This window comes from Clupea harengus, chromosome 5 (genome assembly GCF_900700415.2).
Source record: "Clupea harengus chromosome 5, Ch_v2.0.2, whole genome shotgun sequence".
Classification (NCBI taxonomy): domain Eukaryota; kingdom Metazoa; phylum Chordata; class Actinopteri; order Clupeiformes; family Clupeidae; genus Clupea; species Clupea harengus.
Genome location: NC_045156.1, coordinates 19,484,806 through 19,498,237, shown reverse-complemented (window position 1 = coordinate 19,498,237; position 13,432 = coordinate 19,484,806). Strand labels below are relative to the sequence as shown.

The window sequence follows — 13,432 nt, the reverse complement described above, 5'->3', positions numbered from 1 at the left end:
AAGAGAAAAAGCGGTTGTGGCGGGAGCGACAGAACACAGCTGGACCTTCACCACAACCCTGTTAAATTAAAGGCAATAAAGACGAGCGTGTGCCTGTCGCTTCGCGTGCTCGTCGCAGGGCTTCCGCAGACATCCGCGCCACCCCATAAAGTTTTATTTAGTGCGCCGGGCGCTGGCATTTAGACAGCAATTACAACTTGGGGGGAGTGGGAGGCAGAGCGCCGCGAGACGGGCGAGCTGAGGAGCCGGGAGAATTCCCCAGGGGGCCCCCGTGCCCCGCCGCAGAGGAGATGCCACTCCATTAAAAACGCCACTGACCCTGCTGACTGCTCCCCCCAACCTGCAAGGACCACGGCAAATGCTACGAAACTGGCACACAAAACGCACAACGCACGCAATTAGGAAAAGGATGCTGCCGAGCCGCTACAGTGTATGCCTGCTCTAGCAAACGCAAACGCACACACAATGATTAATCATTCAGGGATAAAGCTTGACGAGGGGCTATTTTTTTTTTTGCAGAGCCGTCTGGCGTGCGAAATGTGAGGAGAGGAGGCTAGCGTCCAACCGACACAAGCGGTTCCCCCGGCACACCGCCCCGCTACGGAGGCAGCCCAAAAAGCCCCGCAGGCATTACCATATCCCCGCTGTTCAGCCGAGGGGACATTTGGGGCGATTAGTTATTTTTCCAGGCTTGCTGCTGAATACGCTCGTTCTAGTCAGAAACCGCAGGTGACAGGGTGGCAGAGGTGAGGCTCAGGGTGTGTGTGTGTGAGAGTGTGTGTGTGTTTGTGCGTGTGAAAGTGTGTGTGTGTGAGAAAGCCAGGGGGAGAGCCTGCGGACCTGCTCGCCTCGCCGCTGCAGGGGTTGCTGGGTAATGGCAGAATGCATTCTACACAGCCTCCCGCAGGGAAATCGGAAGCGGGCCGACAAACAAAAACACATTTCCGAAATTGCTTATTAAAACATTTTCCTCGATATCCCAGCGTGCTGCATCCGGAGAATGTATTTATTTATCTATTTATTTGATTTTTGCATGCTTTTAAGGTTTTTATAATACTGCTCAGTGTCTCGCTCTCCCTCCTTCTCTCTAACACACATGCACACACACACACACACAAACAAAACGCACACACACACACATTAAACAAACACTCGGTCTCGACTCGAGTGCACACAAGAAATGTGGGCAGAAATTAAACCATGCGTTCCACACACAAATAGGTGCACTGTTGCTCTCAAACATATACACATGCACACACACACGCTCCAACTCAAACAGTTCTGCTTTCTCTCTCTCTATTCACAAATCCCTCAACACACACACACACACACACACACACACACACACACACTCCTTTAGATGGTGTAGAAGGCAGATAGAGTGTGAACCGGAGGGCGGAGAAGCGTGGAGAGAAGAGACCGGGAGAAAACGAGACAGACGGTGAGAAAAAGAGAAACATAGATACGACTTTGTGTGTTTGCGTGTGTATATGAGAGAGAGAGAGAGAGAGAGAGAGATCCAGTGTGTGTGTGTGTGTATGTTAGAGAGAGAGGGAGAAAGATTGTGTGTGCATGTTAGAGAGGACAGTGTGTGTGTGTGTGTGTGTGTGAGTGTGAGAGAGAGAGAGAGAGAGAGAGAGAGAGAGAGAGAGAGAGAGAGAGAGAGAGAGGATGCGATAGAGAGGGGCTGCGGTGGCGGATTAGCTCGGTGCGGCTCCCTGCTCCAGCAGTCTCGGGCTTCAGATGGGCCGATGTCAGGGGAGTGCTTTTCACGCTGGAGCAGACGCACACCCAGGGATTACTGGAGTTTTTCCGACGGTGTGTGGCAAAAAAAGACACTTAACAAAGGGAGGCAGGGGGGGATTAACGCCCGTATGCTGATTTCTTATTTTATTCCCCCCCCCCCCCCCCCCCTAAAAAAGAGCCAATGTTGAGCCAGTCAGTCACATACAGCATCCGCACAGGCACACGCATGTACATGCGTCACGCGCAGAGAGTGTCAACCATTAAGACGGCACTCGAGTTGAATTAAAAGAAGAGACAGAATGCTTGTGTGAGTGCAAGGGGGGGTTGGGGGGTGTGTGAAGAAATCCTTATGTGATGGCATGTGCTTGTGTGGGTGTCAAAGTGTTTCAAAGTGTGGTGTGAACAAGCACATTTGTCCAAATCTGCCCAGGTATGAGCCGGTAAGTATGAGCTACATGCACATTTGTGTGTGTGTGTGTGTGTGTGTGTGTGTGTGTGTGTGTGTGTGTGTGTGTGTGTGTGTGCAAGCTTGCTTATGTATACGTGTGCTTTTTGTGTATGTGTTTTATGTGCAGGCTTTCGTGTATGCATGAGTGTGTGCTCATGTGTTTGTGCGCTTAAGGGTGTGTGTGCATGTGTTTGCTTACTTGTGTGTGTGTGTGTGTGTGTATTGGGGCATGGAAGTGCCCTGCTCTGTAATCCCTTTGGCACACCAGCCTGTGTGTTTCCTTGATGAAGTAAACAGAGGGAGCTGAGATGCTGCGGTATCAAAGGACAGCAGACGCCAGCGCACAGACATAGGTCACGGGCCACACACTCTTAATATGTTTATTCAGAGCGATCACACGGCAATTACGCCACAATCTGCTCTTATCTGGTCCCCTATGTTTATATACACAAATACAGTATGTGTGAGGGGAGACTCACACACACACACACACACACACACACACACACACACACACACACACACACACATAGAAATATCTAGATGAGGCTGTAAAAGTCACATGTGAAGCTTCAAAGGAACACACAAATGCCTGCCCCAAACTCACAAACACACGGTATGATTCACATTTTACACATGATGTACAAAATGTGTTCTGTGTGTATGAGATACATACTGTATTTACAATATTTAAAGCATTCCTATAATACGACAGTCAAGTACTTCTCGATCAGATCCTTTTTGTTTTATCTCTTTAGTTTATCTCTCCAGATATAATATTGATTGCTTTTTCCTCATTTATGCATTTTTCTTCACACACAAACAAACCTATGGTAACAACCTTTAAGAAGCTCTTGAAGACCCAACTCTTCAGAGAGCACCTTGCTTCCTAACTTACACTTCTACTAGTATTTAACTTGCACTTGTTACATTCCTGCACTTTTTTCTATTTCTTATGCTAAATAGTATTTATTGTTACACTAGGTCTCTATTGCTCGTAGCTTGACGGTTCTCTCCCTTGTACGTCGATTTGGACAAAAGCGTCTGCTAAATGACTACATGTGAATGTACGTCATATCCTAAACTAAAGACAATGTTAAGTGCAGTCTGCAAACAGCCGTGCAGTAGAATGCCAACTCTCAGCGGACTTCCCGGAGGATCACACACAGTGTACACCAGAGGGATTGAAAAGATTGATAGCTTATAACAAAAGAATGGGGCAGAAGGGGCAGAGAAAGGGAGAGAGAGACAATGAAGAGGATAGAGAGAGAGAAGGAGAGAGAGAATAAGAGAGAGAGAGAACATGGCAGCTAACATGGTCCACTGCGGCGTGTATACACTTCCCTCCCATGTTAAATAAGCCATAAGTGTTGCAGCACGATAATAGCTCGGGGATGACAGCCCTGCAGCCAACGGGAGTTGGAGCAAAAAAAACACTAAATTACTGAAAAGAACGTGTGTGTGTGTGTGTGTGTGGGGGGCAACGTCTCGCCGAACGAGCCTGACTGCGGCGTGCATCCACTCCGCACACCGTGATGCATGCACTCTCCTGTTGGTCCCAAGCACATTACACAGACTTTTCCCTCCTGCCTCCTGTGTTTCACAAGCCATCACAAGCATACTGCCCATTCTAAATGTTGTCATGGCTACTGGCGAAGCCATCCCCTGTGAAACAGATGAGGTGGACGCCGCGTGCAGCTCTGTCTGCAGCACTACCTGAACAGCAGCCAGAGGACCATCAGTCAGACACAGAGCCATCTTTACTCTAAGCCCCCATGATCAGAGCACTGACTACTGAATCAAAATGGCGTTAAAGCCTGACGCGGGCACTGATGGAGCTCTGACATCTTCTACAGGATCTCACCTAAATGATACTCGCTAGTTTTTTCTTCCTGCTTGTTTTTTGTTGCTTGTCTTCTTCTCATTTCGTTTTTTTACTCTGCTACCTTTCCTGTCTTTCTATAGCTCCTCACTGACTTATGCAGCCCTTTCCTGTGCAGAGGAGTGCTCCTCTTCTGTCCAGTGTTCAAAGCCCTCTCCTCCATTCCTCTATTGATCGCTCACTCCTCCCTTTCCCCCTCTTCTCCTGCAAGAGCTCGTTTAAAGTAATCTTCTGCCTGAAAGTAGCTAAGGACAAACAAATTAGACAGCCAACGTGTGTCATGAGTGTGCGGGGTGGTGTGTGTGTGTTTGTGTGAGACAAGGGCCGTGCGTGTGTGTGTGTGTGTGTGTGTGTGTGTGTGAGACAAGGGCCGTGCGTGTGTGTGTGTGTGTGTGTGTGTGGATGGCGGTTAGTATGTGTGTTCTGCATTGTGGATGTACGTAAGGTGTGACATTTGGATGTGTATGGGCAGGAGTGTATGTGTGCCACTGAGTGTGTGTGTGTGTGTGTGTAACCATCATGGTGACTATGGCTGTCCAACAAGTGCTGAATAACACACTCACTAGTCATTCACCTAAACCGTACTTCACTAATCTTCGTATGTGAACTGGGGTGGAGTGGATGTGTGCGATTGTGTGTGTGTGTGTGTGTGTGTGTGTGTGTGGAGACAAGGTTGCAGCAGGGGCAGCTTGTTAATTTAAGCACTTTAAGATGAAGCACTGCTTAATAAAAAAAATTCACAAAAGCCAAAAAACGCATGCGTGGTTTCAACTGCGCGTGTCTGTTATATCTAACGACTGATTATATATTGCACAGACAAATTGAAGTAAACTGTACAAACAGTGGCCCCACCTGGCCAAATGTTTTTGTTACTGACCTTTTGAAGTGCCGCCTTGCCACTTCAAATCAATTTTGTGTGTCCTTGCACGTTCATGTAAAGATAATTAACAGTAGGTCTGTCAAATTAGTGTTTGATCACCATCACAACATTCTGTGGAACTCTGTAAACTCTACAGTTAGGCTAGGCTATTCCACGCATTCAAACAATGACAGAGACAACATTGAAAGAGACCACGCCTGAAGTCTTGTTTTTTGGCCCTATGGGAAATTCGACAGCACAGGAGAGAACAGCACCAGCACCCATTAAAGCAGTGGCTAGCTAGTAAGCTAGCTAGCATCAGCTAGCAAGGTAAGAGATCAGAGACCAGATTTTTCCCAGTTGTTGGCTACCGCAAGCTAACGCTATCTTGTTATTATTGTTAATATTGTATTGAATATTGAGAGTAAACAGGCTTTATCGACTGAATAGCGTTTGGGGATATTGTCATTACTTGAAACTTCTGGTTCTAGAAAAGCTAGGCTCTAGCTGGCTAAGGGGAAGGAAGGGGGTTCGCTTGTTGGACATTAGGCCTACTTGGTGCGTTATTGGTTATTGAAATCAACTTTTATCTGAATATATTACACTTCATAAAGAAGTGTATCCAATTGTAGTTGTTTTTATCCAATTGCAGTGTTGGCGATGTTTTACCTGACAGCAATGATATGCCTACTTATCTTAACTGAACTTGAAGCTTGTATAGCGCGTTTGGGAGACATTTCAAGTTAGGACCCCCTAGCTTTCTCGGGTTCACACATTTTTGTTTCAAGCAGCGGCCGCCACTGGGTGGCAGTGAGGTTATGGGGGCCTTTTATAAGAGTGCATTTTATGAGCAGTGGCCTATTAACACAGCAGCAGTGCGAGAGAGAAGCAGTAACATAATTTCTTAAAACCCCACAAACACATCCCTCTCCCTCCCTCCCTCTCTCTACCTCTTTTTTGCTCTCTCATTTCTTATTTCTTTCTCTGATGCACCCTTTCACACCCCCCCCCCCTTTCCAACTCACTCTACTCTTCTTTTCTCCCTGCCCCCCCCCCCCCCCCCCCACTCGCCCCTTTCTGAAACAGCCACGAGCCCTAACACAAGGCTTGATGGCAGGGCAAAGTGCTGCGGCGTGCAAAAGATGGAACCAAATTGGATTAGCTTCCAAATCAGAGACTTGGGATATAAATATGTAAATTAGAAATAGGCTTAAAGGACTAAAACAGAAACAAAAAAACAAGAAAATAGAATAGAAAAGAAAAGACAAGAGGAACTTTAAGCTGGCAAATGAAACGGCATGAGAAACGAGTGGAGGGAGCTGGGAGCTGATGTTTCCACAGCTGTCTGCAGGCTCCTCCATCTCAGAGTGGGCTGAATGAAAGCTCTGCGCTCTGAGCATAAGGAGCAGGGGTCTAGGGCGGGCATTTACACAGGAGGCTGCTCTACCTTCCTTCTATAGAACGCAGCTGTGAAGATGTACACTGTGTGCTAAAAGAAAAATCTGAAGAATCTGCCTAGCTGAACCAAGCCGTGTGTGTGTGTGTGTGTGTGTGTGTGTGTGTGTGTGTGGATGTGTTTGGACTCAAACTAACCTTCTTCTCCAGTAGCAGCAGCTGCTCTTTGTAGAAGGCAGAGAGTTGCTGGAGTTCTGCCTCCTTCTTGTTCAACTGTTTAGCCTGGGAGAGCAGGAAAAAAGAGACAAGTCAAACACCTGTGTGTGTGTGTGTGTGCGTGTGTGTGTGTGTGTGTGAGAGAGAGAGAGCATCAGAGCAGGTAAGAGAGAAATGAAAGATGGGCAGAAGGAGAGAGAGTGCTCACAGGTGAAGGTCACACCATCTGTTCTTTGCAGAAGATATGTGTTGCCTTCATATAATATTGATGGCCTTATTTGCCTGCCAAATACAGTGGCCACAAATAGGAGAATACGGCAATAAAATGAAAAGCACATGGTTAATTCAGGAGTGCATGCTTAACCTGACGTGACTGCTTTGCCCGAGAATTATTTGTGGGTTTACAGGCGATAGATATTACATACCAACGGATCTAAACAAGCTCGATCGGGTTGACAGTAAGTGCCAGGCCTTTGGCTGATCTCATGTTGGTAGCAGCACACACACATGCTCCCATAAATTCTGCAAGACAGATATGGTGCTTGATGGGTCTCCGTTCTGTTCTGCAGACTTTTATGGGACGAGCTATGAATGTACATAAATCTATGCTAAGAGATGCTAAGATGTGAACAATCTAACCTGAGTTTAAACAACCAAGCATGGGATGAAGGGTCAAATTGATGTGACTTCAGGCTTGGATGTTTAAACCTCACAGCCATCACAAGGGGAAAATAATGTGTGCTGAAATTTGTAATGATAGGCGTGGGTTGTTTTCACGCCAGCCATTGCCAATCCAGGCCAAAGTTTATACTGAAAACAGGCCTGTTTACGGCAACATCAAAACAGGCAGGGAGGCCAGGGAGAACTGACCCTCACCCCCAAACCCCACTCCCTGACATGATCATCATTCCCAACCACACAACTCATTAGATGGATGCAGACCATAGAGAGAGAGAAGGTTCCCAGACTGCTAGGATAGGTTGGCGGGGTTAGAGCTCATGCCTAAAACATGTTATGATACCATTATATCCATTATACCCATTACAAGACATGTGGTTAGCGTTGCTACTGTGTAACTGCTATTACTGTGCCTACTACTGATAATAATGGTGTTATTTAGCAGCAGTGATGCTGACAGCACTAATTGCCATCTCAAGGCTCTTGCTGCTGTAATGGCTGCTATGCTAGAGGTGTCTACTGCAGTGAGAGTAGAGTGTGTGTGTGTAGCGTGAAGCTTGAAGGACTGATACCTGCGACAGGTCAAGGCTGGGGCTGAGGCTGAGGCTGAAGCTGAAGCTGAAGCAGCCAGGGTGACGTCAAGCAGCCGCCTGGTGAGAGCTTTAGCGCCATGCAGAAGCAAGTAGGGAAATAAAAAAGCATAGAAAATATAAAGCAAACATGAAATGAGAAGCATAAAATGGCTATTAGAGCACAGCATGGATGGTCGGATGGAAGGAAGGCTGTAAGAGGGTGAGACAGGAGAAGGACAGAGAAGGAAAAATGGTTATTAAGCACAAGCATAGACAGAGAAGCTCTAGGAAACTCAGTTTGTGCAGCCATTTTGTGACACTTAGGGCCCCAATTTAATAGATGTGCAACGCAGGTTCTTACGCGCAACAAAGAAGGGCATAGCGTAGAGCTATTTTGATTACTAAGACACACTCATTTGGCAATTTCATGCACACAGACCTTAGCACCTTAGAGGGTGGACAGACACCTCATTTGTAAGTGTCTGATCAAAAAGGTAGGCGTTTCATGAAATCGGATTTGAGGAAGGAGTAATCCACTTCCCTCTTTGAAATGTAACCTCCATCTTGGTATTCAACGTCTGACAGGCGCCTCTAATCTAATCTCTACACAGTTTGACAGCATAACAATGACCACCCAGTTACTAAATTGACTGATCATTTACCTCAACAAAATATTTTCTCAGTGGCTATGTAGGCTATGCAACTACGCTCAACACCTCACAGAGAGTGAATCAAAAAATCCAGGAGCATTCTAGTATCATTCATCGGGGCCTGAATTCTGCAATAAGAAGTGAGAAAGAAAAGTTATATTCTTTTGTATTTGACAGCCTAGTTTACAACCAGGTTACCCAGTTTAGACCATTAATCAACGTGTTGTTCTCCTATTTACTGTTTTAAAATAGCGTAAGACACAGCTCGTTGCCCTATGAAATTAGGGCCCTTGGTTCACTGGGCTTTGCAGTGTCCAGTGAGGAGCTCTGAAGCAGGAGAGGCAGTGTGCTGTTTCCGTTAAGTGCACAGATTTATATGAATGGAGCAGCAAGAGGCGCACAGATCTGTGACCTTGGCAACACTCTGATGGTTGTCATGACATTCAGTTGGTTACCATGCTCACCAGACACAGAAATGCACACGTGCCTGGCGATTCACAGGTTGCCGGACCCCGTAGGAATGCAGAGTTTTAAACATGTGCTCCTGAATGTCACCGTTGCCATGGAGCTTTTCCAGTGCTGTTACGTGACCATGAGTAGATTATCATGACTTCCACCATCATTAAAATGTTCACAAGTGTTCAGTGAGCTAGAGTTGAGCATAATGGTGTGACAATGCCTTGATCACTGATTGGAGCTTTGGCAGCAAGAGGAACAATTCAAACACCTGCAAGTCACACACACACACTTACTGACGGAAAGACCTTAATGTACACTCAGGAGGAGGATGAAAGGAATATAGCACATTTAGGGGAGGGGGATTGCTATGTGGCACTTTGTCTGGTGTGTGTGTGTATGTGTGTATATGTGGGGGGGCAGTAGCCTTTCTGTGTGATCGACATGAGGGGAAACATGTCACATGCAGTGTACACCACAGGGGAGCTTTTAGCAGGTGTAAGGACTCGCACATACATTCTCTCACACAACACACACACACACACACACACACACACACACACACACACACACACACACACACACACACACACACACACACACACACACACACACACACACACACACACACACACACACACACACACACACACACACACACGCACGCATACCTTAGCCAAGAGCATCCAACCAAACACAAACACTCAGACAAACTTACTGTTTCACATTGAGCACTACACTCTTCCCTCTCTCACACACACACACACTGACCTGCAAACTCTTAGCCACCAACACACCCTCACACACACACATCCTTGAATTACATTCAGTGCAATCATCCCCCCTTTCTTCATTCTGCCAGTGTCTGCAGGCAGGAAGAATCCCCTCAGTTGGCCAGGCAGATGATATGTAATTTTCTAGCTGAATAGCTCTAAAAGTGTTGTGATGTAGGTGTGGTGTGTGTGTGTGTGTGTGTGCGCGCAAAAGTGTGTGTGTGTGCACGCTCCCATTCTGTTTTAATGCACAATGAAAACATGACATTTGAATACAGAGAGAGGGAAGTAAGATTAACAGCGAACAGCTTCTGCTTACCCAAGCATCCAATTCTGCAGGCTGGGAAGAGAAAGAGGAGGCAGAGAGAGAAAAAGGGGGGGGGGGGGGGAGATGTAAAGAGAGTGAGAGAAGGAGAGAAAACAGCAGAAGAGAGTAAAGGAGATGATAAGGACAGAGAGTAAAATAAGGGAGAGGGGGGTGAGAGAAAAAAAAGAGATAGAAAGAGAGGAAGAAAAGGTAGAGAAACAGATATGGAAAGAGAGGGGCAGCAGGAGAGATGAGAAGAGAGGGAAACCAAGGAGTGGAGAGAAAGACCCCCAAACTGAAGCCATGAGAACAGCAGAGAACAGTCGCCACAAAAACAAGCAAACCAAAGCCGTGACCAGAGACAAATCAGAGGAAGTCAAGAGATGAAAGAAAGAAAGGGGGGGAAAGGGAGGGGGGAGAGAGAGGACAAGGAAAGAAGAAGATGAAGAAGAAGATGACGAAAAAGACGAAGAAGACGTAGTTGGGTCAGGCATTGATGCATCGGCGCGGGGCGGTTAATGTGGCCGGCGGCGCTGGCTTGATTTAGCGTTGATAAAACAAAGGGACGAGATGGAGCAGGAGCGTCATTCCTCATGATTAAACAGACGCCGCCGCCACCGCGCCTCTCCACCACGCTCCTCTGCCGCCTAATAAATAGCAGAGCATAATGTAATCTTCAGTCCAGAGATTTCTCAGCAGACAAAAAAGAGAAAGGAGAGAAGCTGCGCTAGCCTTATTATCACCAGCTAATGCTCACAGAGAATTACAGATAGAGGGAGGAGGGAGGGAAGGAGAGATAGAGAGATAGAGAGAGGGAGAAAGGGAGGGAGGGAGAAGGAGCATCTGCAGTTGTTAGCATAACCAGTGAGCAGGAAAAAATTGACAGACTGGCACGCCGCCTTGTTACAGTGCTCGCGGCTAACGTTCTGTTGAGGAAAAATGGGATCATTTAACTGTTGGAGTGTGTGTGAGTGTGTGTGTGTGTGTGTAGGTGGGGGGTGGGGTTCAGTCTGCAGCTTATTCTATGTAGACACACGCGCCAGAATCCCAATGACATTTCCTCTGATTGTGCAGTGGGCACGTGCTTGACAGGGTCATTCATACTCGCTCCACTGAAACACTCTTCACGCCGAGACTCTGCTAAGTGTGATGGAGATGCGCACACCACCAATCAACTCACGGAGAACGAGGAGCTCAGCAGGCCACAGTCTAGTCAGGATGTGGCTGGATTAAAGTGGGGCCCTTCGTACAGGTCCCTCCATTACTCGGCCCCTCCAGGATCTTGCAAGGGTTTGTTGTTATTATTGTGGCAAAAAGTGACTGAATATGCTGCAAGACTTCTCAAACATTGCAGTTAAAATTGTGGTGATTATGAGTTAAATAAAATCAATCGCAGCTAATGCAGAAATTCCCTGACTGTGTTTCTTTGCAGGAATATTGCGATAATAAGAGAAAACTGCAACCCGCAATTGCAACTGAAGAGAAATCCTTGAATTGGCAAAATCGCAAGTGCCAAGTCCGTTAGGTGCTCTTGTAAGAAGCAGACATGTAAGCCTGTGAATCTGAGCCCCTGGCCAACTCCACAGCAACTATTCCATATGGAAAACGCCTGTAAAATTCATATATGTTCATTATACACAATAACATATGTATTAACACACATAATTATGCTCCAGATCATATAGACTAAAATAGAAAAAATTATGCTTTATATATAACCTTCCTTGCATGTTGAAGGGCATAGTGCCAGCTCTTTATCACAGATTTACCATGCAAGTATTGTACATGACAAGTGTGATTTGTATGTTTTTATACACCTTTTCCATATGGGTTTACATAAAGTTTACACAGAAGAGAGACGTTGATGTGTGAGTGTGAGTGAGAGAGAGAGAGAGGGAGGGAGATTGACTAAACTTCAATATGATCCCTTGGGGGTACCATTACCACACTGGGCCCTAGTTTGAGGGTGTCAACAGCGGGCAGAAACAGCAGCGCAAAAAGAACAAAGTTCAGAGAGAGAGGTAAATGTGTGATCAAAGGCACTAAGTGGGCAGAGCCAGGGCGAAGTTAATTAGGGAAAGGTTTAGTTTAAGGTATGGAGTGAGCAGAGCCAGGGCGAAGTTAATTAGGGAAAGGTTTAGTTAAAGCTGACCAGGAGCATTGCCAAGGAACCCCTTTAAACTGAACGCGTTACACGAGATTACAATGTAAGAAGATGGCAGTATCGCCACGGGTTCTGGACGTTTGCCGCTTTTACATGGAATAAGCCGTAGTGCTTCTTCTGTTCTTCAAAACAATTACATTTGTTGACACATAATTGTAGCTTGTCAGACATCTTTTCAAATGCTCTAGCCACATCCATTTGAACAGATTATTATATATTATTATTGTTGTTAATCAGGGTATGTGTTTTTAGCCTGTAAAAAAGAAAGTGTTTTGCTATCTTTCCATGACAAGCTAACATTATTTTTGTTGAGATCAATATAGCCTCTCACACGTCCATTCTGGAGAATTTATTTAGGCCTAGAGTATAAAATGTCCACACTTGATACATATTGATAATACTAGCACTTCATGCAATTCATGGAAGCAAGGAGGTCAGCCTTGTTTTCTATGGAAACCTGGGTTTTCTTAGTAGGCTACTTTCCCTCCTTTCCACAATAGAATAGCCTACATGCTGTGTGGTGATGTGAAAGAATGATCTTAAACTTTTAATCAACAGCATATCAGGTTCATCTCAGGTAACTAAGGTATTCAGTTAATTAGATTTAAATATTCTTCTATAATTGGCTTTTTTCCTCGAATTATTCTAGGAACAGATTGTAGGCTATTTAGTGGAGTCGATCCATCCAGAACCCCAGCCAGACCAAACAGGTGAGCAAAAGCCTGTTAAGCTCAGCACTGGATCAACGTGAGAGAGCAGACATTTAAAAGGTATTCATTTGTGTAACACGAGGCTACTGGTGACTGTAGATGAACTGACAATATGGAATATGCCAGAGACAGGGAAAGAACCTGATGCATAAAACGCAGGAGTAGCAGTGAGCAGTAGCCTACATGAAGGGGGAGTGCATAAGATATTGGAGGCTGCAAGCTATGTTTATGCTGATGAATTTGAACACCTGGACCAACCTGAATGCAATCTCTCTCTGCATTCCGTTGCGGCCAAGAAAAGAGATTTGTTTTTGTGGGAAATGCACTGGCGTGGTACGGCATTTCCTCTTCTGCCTTAGTCTAATTAGAATACAATGTGAATACAAATAAAAAGAAAAAGTAATTAATGTGTATTTACATCATGGATGACATTCGTACTGCTGACTGAGCATTTAATTCAGGTCACACAAATTAGACTCAAGTCTTTAAAGGAGTTTAACCTTTAAAAAAAACATCTTATTATTTTTAAATAAGCCTGCCAGGATGTGTGTTAACTTTGAGGATCTTCGTGTTTAA

The 13,432-nt window shown here is 45.6% G+C and overlaps 1 protein-coding gene across 1 annotated transcript in view; it reads right to left on the bottom strand.

The window, feature by feature from the left end:
- The window catches only part of LOC105901910 (MICOS complex subunit mic25a), a 29,933-nt gene extending 16,720 nt beyond the window's left edge, over window positions 1–13,213 (bottom strand). The window contains exons 1-2 of the mRNA XM_042707848.1: window positions 13,115–13,213; window positions 6,529–6,612 (exon numbers count right to left, since the gene is read on the bottom strand). Coding sequence (XP_042563782.1) covers window positions 6,529–6,612; window positions 13,115–13,198 — 168 coding nt within the window. The 5' untranslated portion in view covers window positions 13,199–13,213. The remainder of the gene's footprint in view (window positions 1–6,528; window positions 6,613–13,114) is intronic.
- Window positions 13,214–13,432: the final 219 nt, after the last annotated feature.